The following is a 21,768-nucleotide window of genomic DNA, read 5'->3' as shown; positions in this document are numbered from 1 at the left end:
ATTGCTAAAGCTGCCAAATATTTGAATTGCGAGTAAATGAACATGAAAAGTCAGAGATATTATATTTTTGTACAGCAAGTGTAAAATAAAATTTATTCGAAAATAACTGAGGGCATTTGCCTATAAACTACACTTCTTATTCCGCTTAAAGTCATGCAAATGCTGCAAGAGCTTTCTGACACATCATAGCATGATAGCAATGAACTTCTGCCAGTCACGCATATTAAGTGCAATTGCTGTGTGTCAGCTGTATCCGTCTCTGAATTTGAAAATTTTCAAAATGAGTTTGCTTATTCCTCACGATATCACGGAATAGCAACGCAAGTGGAAACTTAGAAACTACTTTCGTATTGCTTTATTGAAATAATTTAACCGTAAAGGAAGTTGTCTTCGCACGTTAATTTAGTGCTTAGTTATGGCACTTTATATATTGTGATTAATGCCGATTTGCGGGTGTGGCAGTGATCCGATTATGCCCATAAACGAACTCGAATTGTTTTTTTGTACCAAGAAACCCACATAAAAAGTTTTATCGAGGTATCTCAATTTTTAGAAACTAAATAATTAGAATTAAAAATAGAAATAAAAACAAAATGTGAAGAATTAAAAAAGACAAATGTTGCAATTGAAAACATGATTTACTTTCTCTTTATTTATTTAAAACCATACATTATTTTTAGCTTTATAATTGCTGATCCTGTGAATCTTCAGTGTTCCGCTGAGCTCTGAGCTTTATTTTATGTTTTTGTGCAGTTCTAGATAACTGCATTCAATTCTACATAAAAATTTAAAATTATTTCGATTACATTTATTTTCATTTAATGTTATCTCTCACTTTTTTCACTTCATTATTATCGCATTTGTGATTAATATAAGAGCACTCTTAATTTTGTGTCCACCACCATACAAGTACAATAGTACAAATATACATATCTATACAAATACATACTTAATACACCAATAGTCGACAAACTGGTGGATTCTACCGATTTTAGAATGTGCCTCATATTACGGATTCCTAACATTCAGTTCAAGTGCCTTTGGCACCATCCCCTGCTTCCACCGTAATTATTTTCGTATGACAATAGTGAAGTTTTATATTATTTGTATAAGATAATTTATTTTTAAAAAAATTGTTTAATCGAAAAACGGACAAATAATTACATTATTTATTCACATCGACGACAGCAAGGATTCAGCCACAACAAAAGAGTTATGAACTACATTTTTGGGTAATGAGCCCCTTTCTACCCAACAGGAATTTTCTTCATCAAAGACTGATACACATGACTTGTCAGCAGATTTAGACTTTCCACCAATAGCCAATAGTTTATTGTCCAGCGATACGAAAGTAATCAAACCAGGACCAACTTCCAAAGAGATAATCTGCGAAATGTTTTCAAGAATATTCAGTTTGGCATCAAGCGATTGGCGAAAATCAACTCAATATATTTACCTGTGACCATGTGTCTAGCTGAGGATCGTAACGTTCAGCACCTTTATGGCTTAAAACATAAATATGACCTTTATGTGCAGCTACCTGTAATATAAGAAGTAGCAATAAACGTTTTGTTTAATTTTAATGGAGTTAAGAGGGCGACGAAATGAATCAGTGACTATTTCATATTAGACAATTTCGGTCATTTTCATTGAAGCGGATGTAATTTTGTTAGTTTTGAAAATTTTAGGGAGGGCTTGCAATGGTGAAATCAAATGGAATCTCTTATTATAGCGGAAGTACGTATTTCACAAATAAATTTTAATGCTGTAGACAGAATACGAATACCGATTACGTACATCCGTTTTTAGTAATAGTAATCCAAAGAGGCGAATGTTATTATTTAAACGCTTAAGTAAAGTTGTCATACACCGCTGTTGTTGTTGTTTTAACGGAGTTACTCATATACGTCATATACCGTTCTTCGACTCTTCCTCATTCTACCAAATCATGACTTGATGAACGTTCTACTAATATAAATAATTATATTTTAATCTAACTTACACAAGGTAAAACGTGAGATTTTGTCATAACCGCGCAAGAAGTCCAAGTATTCGAATCCGGATTGTAGCATTCGACGGATTTTAAATCCCCATTCCTGCTATAACCGCCTACTACATAAATTTCCCATTTAATGTCACTGCACCTGCATGCAATCGTTCAACAATTAAGCTCTTCACGAACTCCCAACCATCGGCAATCGTATATCTGGAAACAAACAAAAGCAATGAAAACAGAATGCATATCTATAAACTGAAGCGTCAAAAGTGATATTTCGTCACATTGTATAGTCTATTAAACAAACTTATAATTAATTTAATTAAGTCGTTGACAATCTCAAAGTGATAGAGTTTTCTAAAGTCAGATTCAATCAGACCATAACATTTCACTGAATTCCCTCCTTTTTTCATGCCGAAGTACCTTATTGTGTTTATTATTCATACTACCCTAACACATCTAGTCTAAAGTTCTTTCACCGTTAAGCTTAAAGTTAACTTGTAATTGTTAAAGCTCACAATCGCCATCGTTAGATAATTTGTTATAGATTCATGCATATATATTCACCTTTCCACCGACGACAAAGCTGTACCCTCATAACCACCAATCGCGTAGATTTTATCATTTAATTCGACAACGCAGTGTAGGAATCTTGCTTGGTTCATGGCGGGCAAATTCTGCCATGTCTTATTTCGTATATTCCAGCTGCGGACGACGTTAAGTATGGCACCACTTTTCCAACCGCCAATAAATAATAAATTATCATCCTTTAAAGTAGTTCTATATAGTTCGTAATCGATTTTTATACTCGCATACTCCTGCCACTTGTCCTCAGTTTTGTTATATTGCTGCAGTTTGGGATTCAGCTATTCCAAAAATATTGTAAGTAAATTAATGTAAGATTATCAGTTTTGAATATAAGCCACAGTATGTGTTTACCTCTGAGCAAAGCGCTAGGATAGTTTTCTCAACACAATTTGTAGTACTGACACCACGTGGTTCTGTAAATCGGATATTTATCATTGGCCGTGCTGTAGGCACTCCGATCCACGATAACGCCTTGAAGATCAGTAGCTCACATCCAGGTAACGGCTGTATGTGTGTCATCAGGAAGTTCACATTGAATTGAGTAAGACGCAGACAAGCTATTAAAAGTGGCAGTTGCTCTTGGCGCGCAGGAACATCGTAATTGTACCAGCGTTGTATGGCATCGTAGGCATCTTCCTCACGGGTTATGTTCAAATTGTCAGATACCAGGATACGTTGCAATTTTTCTACATCGAAATTCAAAAACTCATCGCTTCGGCTGATCTAGTATTATTAGAAACAAAATTTAAGTTACTCAGGTACTGTCATTGTGAGACATTACGAGTATATTTAGACTCACCTCCATGAAGTTCTGTGTTTCGTATTCGATGATTTTCTGCCTAAGAACTTCACATTTCGTTTCATGCTCCAACGTATAAACAGCCTGCAAGGTGTAGTCATCGATACGTGTCATGAGGTAGTCCACAATACGGATTTTGGCATCGTCCATTTGCAACACGATTGCAGCATTTAGCATGGCAGCGACATTGTTAACGGTAATGGAGGCCTGTCCAGTGTAACAAAAGGTTATTAGACGCTCAAAAATATCGCTATCGATATCATTTATCTCGATGACTGGATCAGTGCCTTGATTGCCATTGAAAAGGTTCTCGAAATAAGGACTCGCTGCTGCGAGTATCAAACGATGCGCGGGTACACTGAAAAAAAAGTATAAATATTAATCTGTATAATTTTATGTAAGCTGAGAACAAAGTAATACTTACAGAGCCGTTGGATTTGACACTTTAAATGTCACATCGATCAAAGACTGCTCGTCGTAGAAGCTAAATATTTTCGACATTAATTTCTCCATGAAACGGTTCTGCTCATTGGAATTTCTCTGAAGCGCAAGTGTTTGGGAGGAACTCGTGGCCATTGCTAGTTACTTAACTTTCCTTCTGTAATAAAATTACAATATTGATTAAAATATTTCAAATAAGTAAATGCATCTGGAAGTTTACTTCCAAGTTGTTTGGTGTGCACTAAATCACTGATTGACAGTTGTCCGCACATAGTACAAACACCAGCACTGCTAAAACTCAACAAAGATTTATCATTCCTTACCTCTAGCGGGGGGAATTCAAACAGTCTTTCGTCAAGTCAGAATTCTTTCATTCTGATTTTATTTTTAAATTTGGAAGCCTTATATACTGTTTTTCAAAATATCCTAATTAACTAAATATATGTGTATGTTTATATGTATGTATGTTGGCTATTGTTTGAACCTATGTTGTGTGACCTTGGATTTGTTTTAATGTGCGTACATTTACAAACAGTTGCTAAAATGTATTCTAAGAATTCATAGGTTATCATATGCAAACATCTTATCCTTACGGGGCATCTCAACAGGATAAAATCTATGTCTAACTGTGTTGCCATGCCTATTGCCTGTGGATACTCCACATTGCTTATAGCTTACGATTTATGGCATACGAATTAGCTGTCACTTCAGCAGTTTGACAGCGCAGTTTTCATTTCTATGAAAATTCGAAGAGGCAACATATCCCATTTGCACATATGCCGACGGCATTTTCATTTCGGTAATATGAAAATTAGAAGAGCGAGTATTAAGACGGTTGTATTATATTATAAAAATAAAGTACATTTTCAAAATAACATTTTTTCAAAAAATTAATATTTAGCTTAATATTGTTAATTTTCTGAAAAATTATGCAAATTGGGTTGGGAATAAGCGAAATCTTAAATTTAATAAACTTATACTAGCAAAAATCAAAATATCATTGCTCATTTTAAATTTATTATGTTAATTGGAATATAAAATGTATGCCACAATTATTATATAGTAGTCCAAAAATATGAATTCTTATTTTTCCCAGAAATACATTTGTAAAAAAAGGATCTTTATCCTTTTTTTTTATTTTCCACATAAAAGATTTAAACAGTTCAAGAGCTCAAAACATGCGCTACATCAGCTACCTACCCAAATGCTACCTTCGCAAATGATAAAATAAATTTTTCAAGAGCTCAAAGCATGCTCGAACCTACCTACCCTTCGCCTTTGCGCAAATGATTATCTTATGATAACAAATGCCCACATACAGATTTGGCAATGGCAATAGCAATAGATTTGACAGTTAGTAAGACATAGATTTTATCCTGTCGAGATGCCCCGTTAGTAATGTTTGTGTTATTGTCTGTTGAATGCTATTGTTTAGCATGACAATGCACTTTATGTATGTGTCTGTTTCTGTATATGTGTATGTATGTTCAACATATTTGAACATATATACATAGATATTTAATATTAGTGGACTGTTTTGCTGCTTCACAAGGGGTTGTTTTCAAGTGTACAATTTAATACATGTGTGTGTGTGTGTGTGTTTAATGTTATCTCTTATGTAAATTTGTGACTTGTGTCCCATGCATTTTTAATATTATTAGATGCACTTTGCATTTAAATGCATGTGGTTGTCTATGTACTGGTACGGCTTTGTTGATAAGTATGCATGTTCAATGCTATTTGAACATATTGCCGAGGGAAATAAATGATTATTTATAATTAGTGGACTGTATATAGACATGTATGTACGAGGTGTGACAATTAAATAATGAGACTTATTCCATTAAAACCGTATATTTGAAAATTATTCTACAACTCTGCCATCCCCTTCAAAGTAGTCCTCTTGGGCAGTTATGCAAGCGATTCCAGCGCATTTTCCATGCTTCGTAACATTTCTGGAACGCTTCGACTGGAATGTCCGCGAGTACCCTCGTCTCGGCCCCCTGGATGTCCGTAATAGACTCAAAATGGGTTCCTTTGACCACCGATTTTGTTTTAGGAAACAAAAAGAAGTCACAGGGTGACATGTCGGGCGAATAAGGCGGCTGTTGCAACACGGCGATCCCTTTAGAGGCCAAATACTGGGACACGGTGAGGGCGGTGTGGCACGGCGCGTTGTCGTGATGAAGGATCCAGTTACGAGCGATGGCTGGGCGCACCCTGTTGACTTGTTTTCGCAATCTTTCGAGTACTTGGGAATGTATAGTAGACTTGATTCATAGTTTTCCCCGGTGGAACGAATTCTTTGTGGACGATTCCACGGCTATCAAAAAAGGCAATAATCATCGTTTTCACCTTCGACTTGCTCAAGCGAGCTTTTTTCGGGCGGGGGGCGCGCGGAGACAACCACTGAGCTTTGGGCACGACTAAAAGCACTATCACCATACACTCTTACAATTTTAGCGTACGTTTCCGAAGCTGTTTCGCCCAATCTGGCGCAAAATTTTATCGCGACGCGTTGCTCTTGATTTCGTTTTTCCATTTTCTTGACGAGCACTACAAACACACGTTTACTCAACTTGACGCAGCAGGCGAACTAAACAAGCTAGAGCGTTGGTACATGTGTATATCAATAGAGAGGGGAGGGATGCCGGAAAAAGAGAAAGGGAATTTCAAGGTTTACCACAAGCGTGGCAATAAAATCAGTCAGATTACTTAATTATCAAACCTCGTTTATGATATTTCTTATCTTATCTTGTTTAATATAACGACAATACGGCGGCAAAAGTGACTGCTGGAAAGATGACCACAGCTTGCGATCCTGTCATGGTCGACAACAAAGTGACGTGCGCGATGACTATGCGCCTTCCTGCGTTGTATCAGTGATAATTTGCACGTAACTATTTCTTCAAATTCGTCTCATGTCGGCTTTTCCTCTTTGACATCCGACAACGGTGTACCATTGATTTTACGTTTTTCGTACTCTTGTATACTCTTCTGCACTGATTCCATTCTTCGGTGGTTGTTGTAAGCAATATCGATGATTCCATTCCTTTACTTTTGTGCCCAATTTTGCTGCAGTCGTTGGTGTGCATCTGCTTCGTCTACCACTAGTCCCACGTTGAGGACCTTTCCTTTTGTTTATAGTTGCAGAATCATTCGAATCTTCTTCCGCATGGTTCTGCATTTTAGCAGTTTTGCGAGCTGCAATTGTTGGCTGCTGTTTATAATTTACGAAAACTTTCCTTTTTCGGAAATTTTGTTGGTTTGTTCAAATCTTGTATTTCCTCTTCCTTCTCATACGCTTCAGCATCGTCTTCCGAAATATGGTCGATTTCTTTAGCTTTGCCCTCATCTTCAAACCTGGACTTCACTTTTGCACATTTCTCCAAAATGTGAGCCTACCGGAAGAGATAGATGACAAGTTACCAATTCAGTTCGTTTTTCCTCAGTTTTTGAAGGTTTATGAAGTTCTTCAAGTGATTCTTCTTCTTCTTCAACTTCATTTTTTTGCTTTTTGTCTTCCTCTATTACTTCTGCTGATTCTTCCTCAGCAGAAGACAAATATATACAAGGTAGATAAAAGATTGGAACTTTTGTAAATCCGAGTCAAAACGGTACAAATTTCTGGTTCTTCTTCTATCGTAAAATCCTCTAACAGCACATCACGCTGAAGAGAACTGTACGTAATTTCGGGCTCTCCTTCTTGTAATCTCGCTTTACAAAGTTTGAGATTTTGGAAATACACATTTCAAAATACGAATTTTCAACTTCAAGAAAAATGTTTGAAAGGTACTTTGTGTGAAAATTGCGCATTTGAAGAAACACATTTTTCAAAAGTTTGATATCATCACTTTTTATTGTAGTGATTTTGTGGAGATCATCCATTATTTCTCTGAGGAATTGAATTTTCCTCTTGAATATGAAGATTCCAAGACTCAAATCAAATGTATCAGACTTTGTTGGAAAAGTGTTGGACGTGTGCAACATCGTTTCGTATAAATCCGCTTGGGCATCAAGAATTTTGTTCCTGTTTATAACCATTATTTTTTCCGCAACACTTTTCGTATTTGTAGATACATATATTGAATTGGTCGCCTGGTTCACCTTGCTCAGCCTCGACTCACAGCCGTTGAATATTTCTTGGATGGCAGGTAGATCACTGCGTTTAGTCTCTGCTAAAACGGCTTATTCGATCGGTTTTAATGTGTCTTTAATTACCGACCCAATTTATTGGGGAATACAAACCACTGATTTCAATGTTCACTCACACTCGCGCGAGTGTTTAAAATGAAAAAAGGAAGAGAAAGGAAGGAAAGATTTAGTTAAAGGGTACAATTTATTTAAAACTAGAGGACCCGTCCATGTTTTACTGTGGCTGATACATAGGTAGTACTACTAATACCATCTACATATATTATTTCTATTAGTTAGATTATAAGTATTAGTTAAGGAATAATCGCATTTTTGGTGAAGCAACAAAAATGAATCAAAAAACATTTCGTGCGTTAAGAAAGAATAGGTTTTTGGGGTGAAAATACTATTGAATTTGGGCTGTGCATCAGTGAAATCAATCGAGTCCAATCGATTGTCAGCCTGGTGGACTGCGTATTCAGAAACGGTTCTCAAGCGTGGAAAGACAAAAAAATCGGCTGGCAAGGTTATGGCATCAGTCTTGCAATACTTCGAAAAGATTTCTGTATATCACAAATTTTGATAGACCTTTTTATCAACACTTCAATTATGCCGCTATTTTTTATGCCAGATCTTTTGCAATTTTAAATTGCCTGTCAAGATACCCCCTCCAATAGTTAGCAGGTATGAAAAAAATGTTATAGCTACCCATAGATGTATTGAATCACCCAATTCATTACTTAAGAACGAACAACTCTATCCACGTTACGAAAACCTGTCTACAGATGTTGCCTTTTACTTTGGCATAGTTTTGTTTATTGTACGTTTACCCCAATTTAAAATTTGAATATTGGATACTGCAATGGTAGCGCAATCTATCGGTCAAACATTCCAAAATTTACAATTGATTAAAAATTAAAAATTAATTTAACAAAACATTTTCTAGTGGACCAAATTGTGAATCTGAACCATTCTCGAATCTCCTTGAACACACACAAAAAATTTCATCAAAATCGGTCAAGCCGTTTAGGAGCAGTTCAACTACAAACACACGGTCAGAAGATTTATATATATAAAGATATATATATATATATATAATAAAGATTATTGTTTATTTACAGTACAATGTTTTGCGAAAATATATCGCGTCGCATCGAGGTAGAATGCGATGAATCGCTGTAAGTCGGTGCAGTCGGAACGATGAAGATCGAAGCAAGTGGGAAATCCGCGGCGCTGTGTAGAAGCGAAAGTATACAGAGATTGTTGATGCGCGACTTTTATAATATATATCGAATTTTATGTACATACATATATAGCCAATGCTGGTAGCGAAAAGTGAGCACTGATGCGCGTAACGATGTATGAAGTATCGATCTGCCATCCCGTTGTTCATCCTTTTTGTTGAGTGGGTTGTACAGGTGTGGTGAGTTGAGTTGGTGTTGTGTTATGGTGTCATCGGCTGTGGTGTATTGTACTGCCTTGCTAGGGTGAGCCAATTTTTCCCAGATAGAGTGGGAGGAGGCTTAACTCATTTAAACAATGTGGGAATATACACATGTTTTACAATTATTTTAATGTTATTAATATGAGGAAATATACACCCGTCTTACTATTATTTTGTTTTAATTAAACACACACACACATGTATTAAATTGTACACTTGAAAACAACCCCTTGTTAAGCAGCAAAACAGTCCACTAATATTAAATATCTATGTATATATGTTCAAATATATTGAACATACATACACATATACAGAAACAGACACATACTTAAAATGCATTGCCATGCAAAACAATAGCATTTAACAGACAATAACACAAACATTACTAACGGGGCATCTCGACAGGATAAAATCTATGCCTTACTAACTGTCAAATCTATTGCTATTGCCATTGCCAAATCTGTATGTGGGCATTTGTTATCATAAGATAATCATTTGCGCAAAGGCGAAGGGTAGGTAGGTTCGAGCATGCTTTGAGCTCTTGAAAAATTTATTTTATCATTTGCGAAGGTAGCATTTGGGTAGGTAGCTGATGTAGCGCATGTTTTGAGCTCTTGAACTGTTTAAATCTTTTATGTGGAAAATAAAAAAGGATAATGATCCTTTTTTACAAATGCATTTCTGGGAAAAATAAGAATTCATATTTTTGGACTACTATGTAATAATTGTGGCATAAATTCTATATACCAATTAAAATAATAAATTTAAAATGAGCAATGATATTTTGATTTTTGCTAGTATAAGTTTATTAAATTTAAGATTTCGCTTATTCCCAACCCAATTTGCATAATTTTTCAGAAAATTAACAATATTAAGCTAAATATTAATTTTTTGAAAAAATGTTATTTTGAAAATGTACTTTATTTTTATAATATAATACAACCGTCTTAATACTCGCTCTTCTAATTTTCATATTACCGAAATGAAAATGCCGTCGGCATATGTGCAAATGGGATATGTTGCCTCTCCGAATTTTCATAGAAATGAAAACTGCGCTGTCAAACTGCTGAAGTGACAGCTAATTCGTATGCCATATATCGTAAGCTATAAGCAATGTGGAGTATCCACAGGCAATAGGCATGGCAATACAGTTAGACATAGATTTTATCCTGTTGAGATGCCCCGTAAGGATAAGATGTTTGCATATGATAACCTATGAATTCTTAGAATACATTTTAGCAACTGTTTGTAAATGTACGCACATTAAAACAAACCCAAGATCACACAACATAGGTTCAAACAATAGCCAACATACTTACATATAAACACACACATATATTAGTTAATTAGGATATTTTGAAAAACAGTATATAAGGCTTCCAAATTTAAAAATAAAATCAGAATGAAAGAATTCTGACTTGACGAAAGACTGTTTGAATTCCCCCCACCAGAGGTAAGGAGTGATAAATCTTTGTTGAGTTTTAGCAGTGCTGGTGTTTGTACTATGTGCGGACAGCTGTCAGTCAGTGATCGGACGTAGATTTAGTGTACACCAGACAACTTGGAAGAAAACTTCGAGGTGCATTTACTTATTTGAAATATTTTAATCAATATTGTAATTTTATTACAGAAGGAAAGTTAAGTAACTAGCAATGGCCACGAGTTCCTCCCAAACACTTGCGCTTCAGAGAAATTCCAATGAGCAGAACCGTTTCATGGAGAAATTAATGTCGAAAATATTTAGCTTCTACGACCAGCAGTCTCTAATCGATGTGACATTTAAAGTGTCAAATCCAACGGCTCTGTAAGTATTACTTTGTTCTCAGCTTACATAAAATTATACAGATTAATATTTATACTTTTTTTCAGTGTACCCGCGCATCGTTTGATACTCGCAGCAGCGAGTCCTTACTTCGAGAACCTTTTCAATGGCAATCAAGGCACTGATCCAATCATCGAGATAAATGATATCGATAGCGATACTTTTGAGCGTCTAATAACGTTTTGTTACACCGGAGAGGCCTCCATTACCGTTAACAATGTCGCTGCCATGTTAAACGCTGCAATCGTTTTGCAATTGGACGATGCCAAAAACCGTATTGTGGACTACCTCCTGACACATATCGATGACTACACCTTGCCGGCTGCTTATATGTTGGAGCATGAAACGAAATGTGACGTTCTTAGGCAGAAAATCATCGAATACGAAACACAGAACTTCATGGAGGTGAGTCTAAATATACTCGTAATGTCTCACAATAACAGTACCTGTGTAACTTAAATTTTGTTTCTAATAATACTAGATCAGCCGAAGCGATGACTTTTTGAATTTTGATGTAGAAAAATTGCAACGTATTCTGGTATCTGACAATTTGAACATAACCCGTGAGGAAGATGCCTTCGATGCCATACAACGCTGGTACAATTACGATGTTCCTGCGCGTAAAGAGCAACTGCCACTTTTAATAGCTTGTCTCCGGCTTACCCAATTCAATGTGGACTTTCTGATGACACACATACAGCCGTTACCTGGATGTGAGCTACTGGCCCTCAGAGCGTTATCGTGGATCAGAGAGCCTACAGCACGGCCAGAGATAAATATGCGATTTACAGAACCACGTTTGGTCAGTGCTACAAATTGTGGTGAGAAAACAATCCTAGCGATTTTCTCGCAGGTAAACGCACACTGTGGCGTATATTCAAAAATGAGAATCTTACATTAATGTACTTACAATATTTTTGGAATAGATGAATCCCAAACTGCAGCAATATAACAAAACTGAGGATAAGTGGCAGGAATATGGGAATATAAAAATCGATTACGAACAGTACAGAACTATTTTAAAGAATGATAATTTATTATTTATTGGCGGTTGGAAAAGTGGTGCCATACTTAACGTCGTCCGCAGCTGGAATATACGAAATAAGATATGGCAAAATTTACCCACCATGAACCAAGCAAGAATGGCACACTGCGTTGTCGAATTAAATGGCAAAATCTACGCGATTGGTGGTTTTGATGATACTAATGCTTTGTCGTCGGTGGAAAGGTGAATATATATGCATGAATCTATAACAAATTACCTAACGATGGCGATTGTGAGCTTTAACAACTAAAGGTTGACTTTAAGCTTAACGGTGAAAGCACTTTAGACTAAAAGTGTTAGGGTAGTATGGATAATAAACAAAATAAGGTACTTCGCCATGAAAGAAGGAGGGAATTCAGTGAAATGTTATGATCTGATTGAATCTGACTTTAGAAAACTCCAACACTTTGGCATTTTCAACGACTTATTTTGAATAATTCTAAGTTTTTTTATAGACTATGCAACGTGACGTAATGTCACTTTTGACTCTTCAGTTTAAAAATATGCATTCTTTTTCATTGCTTTTGTTTGTTTCCAGATATACGACTTCCGATGGTTGGAAGTTCGTGAACAGATTGATTGTTGGACGATATAATGCAGGTGCAGTTACCTTGAATAGTAAAATTTATATAATGGGCGGTTATAATGGCAAAGAGAAAATAAAATCCGTCGAATGCTACAATCCGGATTCGAATACTTGGACTTCTTGCGCGGATATGACAGAATCTCACATTTTACCTGGTGTAAGTTGGATTAAAATATAATTATAAACATTAGTAGAACGTTCATCAAGTCATGATTTGGTAGAATGAGGAAGAGTCGAAGAACGGTATATGATGTATATGAGATAAATCCGTTAAAACAACTACAACAGCGGTATATGACAACTTACTTAAGTGTTTAGATAATAACATTCGCCTCTTTGGATTTCGTTTACTAAAGATGGATGAACGTATTCGGAATTCGTATTCTGTTTAAAGTTTTAAAATTTATTCGTGAAACACATACTGCCGCTATAATAAGAGATTCCATTTAATTTCACCATTGCAAGCCTTCTCTAAAGTATTCAAAACAAGCAGATGTAACTCCACTTCAATAAAAATGAAAAAATTGTCTAATTGAAAATAGTGACTGATTCATTTAGTCGCCCTCTTAACTCTATTAAATTTAAATACAACGTTTATTGCTACTTCTTATATTACAGGTAGCTGCACATAAAGGTCACATTTATGTTTTAAGCCTTAACAGTGCTGAACGTTATGATCCTCAGCTAGACACATGGTCACAGGTACATATATTGAGTTGATTTTCGCCAATCGCTTGATGTCAAACTTAATATTCTTGAAAACATTTCGCAGATTTGCTCTTTGGATGTTTGGGGTGGTTTGATGGCTTGCGTATCGCTAGACAATAAACTATGGGCTATTGGTGGCCAGTCTAAATCTGCTGACAAGTCATGTGTATCGGTCTTTGATGAAGAAAATTCCTGTTGGGTAGAAAGGTGCTCATTACCCAAAAGTGATGTGTATAACTGTTTTGTTGTGCCTGAATCCTTACTGTCGTCGATGTAAATACATAATTTAATTATTGGTCGGTTTTTCGATTTAACAAATTCTTTTATAATAAATTATCTTATAAAAATAATATAAAACTTTACTGTTGTCATACGAAAATAATTACTGTAGAAGCAGGGGATGGTGCCAAAGGCACTTGAACTGAATGTTAGGAATCCGTAATATGAGGCACATTCTAAAATCGGTAGAATCCACCAGTTTGTCGACTATTGGTGTATTAAGTATGTATTTGTATAGATATGTATATTTGTACTATTGTACTTGTATGGTGGTGGACACAAAAATTAAGAGTGTTCTTACAATAATCGCAGTTGTGATAATAATAGAAAGGTGAAAATATAACATTAAATGTAAAAAAAGTAATTGAAATAATTTTATATTTTTATGTAGAATTGAAACAAAGCTCAGAGCTCAGCGGAACACTGAAGGTTCACAAGGTCCGAAATTATAAAGCTAAAAATAATGTCTGGTTTCAAATAAATAAAGAGAAAGTAAATCATGTTTTCAATTACGATTGTTTTTTTTAATTTTTCACATTTTATTTTTGTTTCTTTTTTATTCCGATATTATTCTTTCTTTTTTATTTTAATTATTTAGTGTCTTTTTCTTAATTGTTTCTTATAAATTTTTTGTTTTTGTGATTTATTAATTTTTATACTTTTGCACCTGTTGTTACAGAGTATTATAGTTTTGATCACCTAACGGTTGTACGTATCTCCTAAAACTAAGTGAGATAGATATAGGGTTATATACATATACTATATGTATATACATATGTAAATGATCAGGATGACGAGAAAATTTGAAATCCGGTTGACTGTCTGTCTGTCCGTCCGTCCGAGTAAGCTGTGACTTGAGTAAAAATTGAGATATCTCGACGAAACTTGGTATGTGGGTTTCTTAGTACAAAAAGATTCGAGTTCTTAGATGGGAGTAATCGGTTCACTGCCACTAACCGAACATAACATATAAAGTTCCATAACTAAGCACTAAATTAAGATACAAAGCTGTAATTTGGTAAAGAGAATCGCAGTAGCAAGGGACATCTGTGCCCCGCCCTCAAACAATTTTAATGTACATATCTCCTATACCACTAGCTAATACAACCAAATTTTCTGAGTACAAATTTTATGAGAACTTCTACCGATAGTGTGAAAATAGATGAAATCGGAGGATAGGCCCGCTCACTCCCCATATAACGGTACTGTTCAAAACTACTAAAAGGGCAATAAATCAATAACTAAATACGCCAAAGACGTTAAATTTTACCTCCGAGATGGTATGAGAGGTCTTTATTAGTTCGAAAATTGTACGATGAGCGTGGCACCGCCCACTTTTTAGTGAAATCCCAAATCTCGGCACTCGACCAACCGATTTCGACAAAGTTTAGTATATGGCATTCTACTTACATACATTCTTATGTTACATTGTGAAAATGGACGAAATCAAAGAATAACCACGCCTACTTTCCATATAGCTCATTTTAAAACTTCACTTAATTCTTTCAGTTTCCAGTACACAAATCAAAAAGCAATTTAAAATAACGGGATAAAACTTTGCACGAATAATGTCTTTAGTGTGTGCCACCCAATGACAAAAATTATTTAAATCCAATAAAAAACTGTTGAAGCCTCTAGGTACCGAATGTTTAGGCCCCGGTACCTGTAGTTGACTTTTGTTCGAAAATGTCGGTCAATGTTATGTATATATAATTGAAATTAAGGGATAATCCTTCTCTTATAATGGTATGTTTGTATGTCAAAAATAGGTTAAATCGGACCAATACTTCCCTTAGCCCCCATATACTTAATATAAAGATTTTCGAACATTGGGTGACCTTGTGCCGCACATATCGACCAATATGTGAGTTATCCCAATGGAAATAAGAGAGCGTTGATCATCAAAAAATATGCAGGAAAGTGAAAGAAAAAGAGTTTCACGAGGAGCTGTGGATTTTCTGATTCACTGCGTATTGGGTAAATAAATTATGACTTTGTTTGTGTATTCTCTGGCTTAACAACAACCCAGAGAGAAAACTTTTATTCGCAGATATAACAAATAAGGGCGTAACTTTTGATTAATTAATTATTTCGGCGTTTCGTTCATATCCATGCATGCATATATAAATATAGTCCATGTAAATGTACATGTGTCATAGGTGTCCTTTTGTTACGAAAACAGTGACGGTCAGTTGTCAGATATGTTGTACGTCACGAGTGACCTAACAAATGTAAATGTATTGGTGACCCCTTCAGCATTTTTTTTTTAGGTTTGCTTTTTGCCTTTTGATGTCTGACTGCCAACATGGAATGTATGTAGGTTTTTGGACTATTTGTAATGAGACAACAACAAAGCAAATTATATCCTGAAATGGTCTTAAAATAATTTCGCTTTCTAATAATGCACTTTCTTTAATGAAGACAACCAACCCATCGTATTTGTTAAATTTCTGAAATATTGATTTCACTCAAATCCACAAAAAAAGTTCAACAGTGTTAAATTGCGACAACCCCACCACAAGGGATGATGAGCTCATCAAAGATCATTGTATTGTAATCAAATGTCGTTCACATCAACATGCTCCAAATTCGAAAAGGTCATTAATGATGCCGCTATAGGGTTCCCTATTGACCGTAACATTATGGTGGACATCACTTTTGAAGAAATATAGACCAATGATATCCATTACCCATAGAATAAACCAAACATTGACTTCTTGGGCATGTAACGGCATCACAACAATGGCTTATGGATTACGTTTATTCCAAATGTGAAAATTTTGTTTACTAAAGTACCCATTTAACCAAAAGTGAGCTTCATCGCCGATCATAATTTTTTTGTGAATGTCGGAATCAGTGGTTTTCTCGGAGTGGCGCAAGTGATAGTCGTTTGGTGCCAGTTCTTGCACGAGTTGGATTTTGAAATCCCGCAAACCAAGATTCTTCCGCAATATCTCCCATAAAGTGGATATTGGAAACAGCGCCCGATGCATCACACGAACCAAACCATTATTTTGGTAAAAAATTTGCACGATTTCAAAAACGTTGTTCCGAACAAAGTCTGTTCATTATAAAATGCTAACGTAACTGAGTTTACATAAATCATGTAACAACAGCCAAAAGATCAACTCCGAACAAAGTATAGACTTGTTGAAAACTACACATCGAAAATATGTTCGTTATCTACTTTTTTATATCAGTATTAGAGCATGATATATCAATAAAATTAAACGATACTGTGTCGAAAGAATGTAGTCTATGACCTATACTATAAGATACACTAACAGTTCTATCGAGAGGGCTTATTTTTTTTTAACCTTGGATATTTGCGATTTTGGATAGTGTAAATTATTCTAATGGAATTATAGGCTAAGAGGCTAAGGTTGACATTTTTTAAAACTAATTACCTATTACCAAAGATATATATTTTCCAGAAAAGAGGAAAGAAATTAGAATATTCAATTGGTGCCTAAGAGACACTTTAGTGAAAGCATTATACTGCAATCACATCTGCTACAACAATATTTATATAATGTGAACGATGCTCTTTGTTTAGCTGGTACTTCACTCTATTACTATATTTTGAGAACAAGAGAAATATGCCGTAAATAAATATAATACATATGAGCCGAGCCGTTTCTTCCTATTCAATGTGTTTTAGATTAGAAGAAAGCACAAGCAAATTAGCCATAGGCTTATTTCACAAAATCGAACTCTTAAAGCTATCTATTAAACCCTAAAATTGGAGCACGTTGAACCTTACGTTAACCTCAACTGTTCGCTCACTGATTAAAAATACATATTAATAGTTGTGAACTTGTCCACTCAAACTCGACTGTGCAACTATTGTGTTTGCTAAATTACATTTTATGTATTTACATTAGTTAGATCGTAAATATGCCACGAAAGTGTTTGAACAATCCGGAAAATTTTTTTTATGTGTGTGGAGAATTAACTTTTACATCTCAGCGTCGAAATTTCACATCACCAATTGAACACTGCTATTTAGACTATTTTGGTTTACCTGTGAGGAATCAAGACAAATCCTGGGTTCCACATATTATCGCGATGTTGTGTAACGTGTGTGAGGCTCCGATTAGTTTGGGCTAAACAAGAACCTAGACATTTGTCATTTGCTATACCAATGATTTGTACGGAACTAAAGGATCATGTAAGTGATTGTTATTTTTGTTTCACTCAAACAAAAAATATTACTACCAAATCCAAACACACTATCTAGTATCCAAACTTGTCTTCAGCCAAGAGACCCATCCTACATAGTGCCGAACTGCGCCTGTGACGATGCCTCCAAATCGATCAAAAAGTGAGAATTCTAGTCCGGAATTTGTTCTCAGTCAGCATAATAAGGTATCTGAAGATAGTGACTCAAGTTATCAACCGTCAATTTCAAAAGAACCGCACTTATTGACACAAAGTGATTTAAACGATTTAGTACGTGATTTAAATCAGTCTAAAACACAGGCTGAGCTTTAGGGGTCTAGATTAAACGACTGGAATTTACTTTCTCGTGGTAGAAAGATTTCTTATTTTCGACGTCGTGACGATGAAATAAAACCTTACTTTTCTGAGGGAGGTGATTTAGTCTATTGTAATAACGTTCCTGTTGTGATGAATTTATTAAATTTCGAATATGATCCAAGTCACTGGCGACTGTTTATTGACTCTTCAAAAACTAGCTTGAAAGCAGTGTTACTGCGTAACGGAAACAAACTTCCTACAGTGCAGATTGCTCATGGTTCTAATATGAAAGAGACTTACGAAAATATGAGATTTATACTTGAAAAAATTGAATACAGTAAACACGCTTGGAATATTTGTGGTGATTTTAAAGTCATTGCACTTTTACTTGGACTACAGCTTGGTTATACGAAATTTTGATGTTTTATTTGTGAATGGGACAGTGGAGACAGAAAAAGCCACTATACAAAGAAAGTGTGGCGCAAGCGTGGATCACTAACTCCAGGCCATAAAAATGTTAAAAATGATCCTCTAGTGAGCCCTGATGACATACTTACTTTTACCAACGTTGCACATAAAGCTTGGTCTGATAAAAAATTTTCAAAAACACATTCTTTCCAGAACGTTGATTTTCGAAATAAAGATGAACGATTTGTAAAAGGTGTTCAGACGTAGGTCTTTCCGTGATGAAATGCCAAATAATACTGAACAAAAATAACATGACAACTTGCCACGACTCACGCGTGATCTATCAAGAAGAGGCTATTGAAAAAAGTACGTCTTCTTGGATCACCCGTTACAATGAAAGTGTTAGCATCTGGCTCGTCTGTGTGTAATTGTTGTGTAGGCAGCCAAACAATCAAATTTTACTGCTCCAATGATTAAGTATTCACTCACTTAAACATTTCTAGTAGGAAATTCTCGCACGTACCGAGTCACCGTTACAAAACAAATTGACGGATAGATCTTAAGCTACTGGAAGTTGAGCCAAAAATTCTGCAGAAACGTGCAAATGGATAAAGCAGACACTTTTGGTGTCTGTGAATTGATGTAGAAAATGCGATTCTGTGGCAATAATAGCAAAGTAAGTTGTGAAAACATATTTTTTGGAATTGGTGATGACTATACGGAATTGATATAAATTTGGGTACCAAACCTGTGGTTGTTTCGCCTTCTCACTTTAGCTCGCCTTCAAACGGCTACCCAGAGGATACTTGGTCAAAGACCGGAAGTCGTGAGCTGCTTGAGCCATAAAGAATCGTTGCGGGCTACCCCAAGTGAATGGCGATCAGAGAACTTTTCTCACTCGCGTGAGCTTCATGGCTCCATCCTCCAACTCGGCGAAAAGCGGTGTCTACGCCAGTAAGAAAGATTCTTCCGATACATACATACTTTTTTTAATTCAAATTTGAATATTTCAGTTTACACAATATGAATAACAAAATCGTGTATACATAAATACCTGTAAACTGAAACTGAAGGAAATCTATGCAAAAAGAAAAACCCTCGGTATGGCGGGGAACCACACTTAGACAGTCATGTACTGTCGTTTGTGAAACCAGATGAAAATGCTGCGAAGCAGTAAATCTACTGCTACCTTTATGGCAGCAATCCGTTGGAAGACGCTGCAGCAATCAGGATGTCTTAAACTGGAGCTGAAGGCAAAATTTTTTGGAGTACTCCCCGCATAGAATCGATTAAGACAATTTGAACGTTATCTGAGATGTTTTCGCCACCGTATAGCTATAGGTCCTTATCAGTTCTTCTCCGCCGTGTTTGAAAAGCTCGGCCGGCAAACCATCGGCCCCCGCCGCTTTGTTGTTCTTCAGACGTAATTGCTATTCGAAATTCTTCATGGTCGACAATGGAACGTCTGCTCCATCGTCATCGTTTGGGGAATCGGGTTCGCCTTCTCCTGGCGTTGTACGTTCACTGCCATTCAGCATTCTGAGCATCGGTGACTAGATCACCTTTGGGGGTTCTACAAGAATATGCTCCAGTCTTAAAACCTTCTGTTAGGCGCCGCATTTTTTCGTAGAATTTTCGAGCATTACCCCTGTCGACAAGCGTGTTAGCTTCTTCATACTCATGCATTTCGGTCTCTTTCTTTTTCTGTCTGCAAATGCGTCCCGCTTTCCTTTTCAACTCTCGTTATTTATCCCATCCCGCACGTGTCGTGGTCGATCGTAACGTTGCAAGGTAAAGGAGTCTGTTTTCTCTCTGCTGCGACACGACACTCCTCGTCGTACCAGCTGTTCTTTTGCACTTTCCGAAAACTAGTGGTTTCGGTTGCAGCTGTATGTAAGGAGCTTGAAATGCTGTCCCACAGTTCCCATATACCGAGTTGTTGACGAGTGCTCTCAGAGAGCAGCAGTGCAAGCCGAGTAGAAAATTGTTCGGCTATCTGTTGTGATTGCAGCTTCTCGACGTCGAACCTTCCTTGTATTAGGTGACGTGCGTTTTTTGCTGCACAGAGGCGGGTGGGAATATTGGCCGCAACAAGACAGTGGTCCGAGTCGATGTTAGAATCTCGGAGCGTACGCACGTCTAGAACACTGGTGACGTGTCTTTCGTCTATCACAACATGATCGATATGGTTGGTGGCTTTTCGATCCGGAGACAGCCAGGTAGCTCGATGTATCTTCTTGTGCTGGAATCTAGTACCACAGATAACCATATTTCGGGCTCCGGCGAAGTCAATCAGCCTCAGCCCTATCTGTAAATACATATACATGTATATTTGTAAAAAATGGCTATAAAATATATAATTTTAAATCACTACATACAGAAATAACAAATTTAATGCAAACTAAACCTTTACTCTGCACCAGACCCACAACATAAACATTGACTGCACACAGCAGCATATAAAATTATCGGAATAGAGGCATAAAATGTTGCGCATCACACGAATGTTGGTATTAAAATATTTACCTGGTAGAATCGCACATGTGGCATAATGCATAAATATACAAATACACGTCCACTTTGTTGGTGTTTACACTGCCTTAGTTAGATTTGCTATGCAAAACTGGGACCTGCACCTTACATTCACATGTGCAGTGTGTATTATATGGTACTTATGTATTCATATTTGATCCAAGCAACTAAACGTAGTGCTATGAGGCCAAAGGCGTCCCTAATATAAACGTGAGGAGGGTACTATGTGTATATAAAATATTCTATATTCTAATTTATTAAACAAAGAAGTAGATTTGACTGAAACCATATGTTTCTTGTGATTTCGTCACAAACATTAAATAATTAATGATCACAGAGATCGAGGAGAAAATATATCACAATTCAAAACAAATAAGGAAGGGCAAAGTGCGGGTATAACTGATCGTTTCATAATCTTACATCTTGCAGGGATCAAAGCCGAGCAAATACCTTTAGGTATTGAGAAATAATTCAACATTCATTGTTCGATGAAATTGACTTTGTATG

General features: G+C 36.1%; 1 protein-coding gene and 1 pseudogene across 1 annotated transcript; one reads left to right on the top strand and one right to left on the bottom strand.

The window, feature by feature from the left end:
* Window positions 1–1,173: 1,173 nt before the first annotated feature.
* On the bottom strand, window positions 1,174–3,959 carry LOC120777128 (annotated as a pseudogene).
* A 7,095-nt stretch (window positions 3,960–11,054) lies between these two features.
* Window positions 11,055–13,858, top strand: LOC120778292 (kelch-like protein 17). The gene is made up of 7 exons (XM_040110077.1): window positions 11,055–11,206; window positions 11,272–11,629; window positions 11,706–12,083; window positions 12,151–12,452; window positions 12,808–13,012; window positions 13,474–13,557; window positions 13,628–13,858. The coding sequence occupies exons 1-7, from the start codon at window positions 11,055–11,057 to the stop codon at window positions 13,838–13,840; spliced, it is 1,692 nt and encodes a 563-aa protein (XP_039966011.1). The 3' UTR covers window positions 13,841–13,858.
* The last annotated feature ends 7,910 nt before the right edge of the window (window positions 13,859–21,768 follow it).

The sequence above is a fragment of the Bactrocera tryoni genome, chromosome 5 (genome assembly GCF_016617805.1).
Source record: "Bactrocera tryoni isolate S06 chromosome 5, CSIRO_BtryS06_freeze2, whole genome shotgun sequence".
Lineage (NCBI taxonomy): Eukaryota > Metazoa > Arthropoda > Insecta > Diptera > Tephritidae > Bactrocera > Bactrocera tryoni.
This window is presented reverse-complemented; position numbering and strand designations above follow the sequence as displayed.

Excerpts from the sequence above, each read along its gene's own strand:
- LOC120778292 (XM_040110077.1), top strand. The coding sequence starts at position 11,055 with ATGGCCACGAGTTCCTCCCAAACACTTGCGCTTCAGAGAAATTCCAAT. Across the intron at positions 12,084-12,150 it reads CGATTTTCTCGCAGGTAAAC|ATGAATCCCAAACTGCAGCA; the intron begins GCACACTGTGGC and ends TTTTTGGAATAG. Across the intron at positions 13,558-13,627 it reads AGCTAGACACATGGTCACAG|ATTTGCTCTTTGGATGTTTG; the intron begins GTACATATATTG and ends AACATTTCGCAG.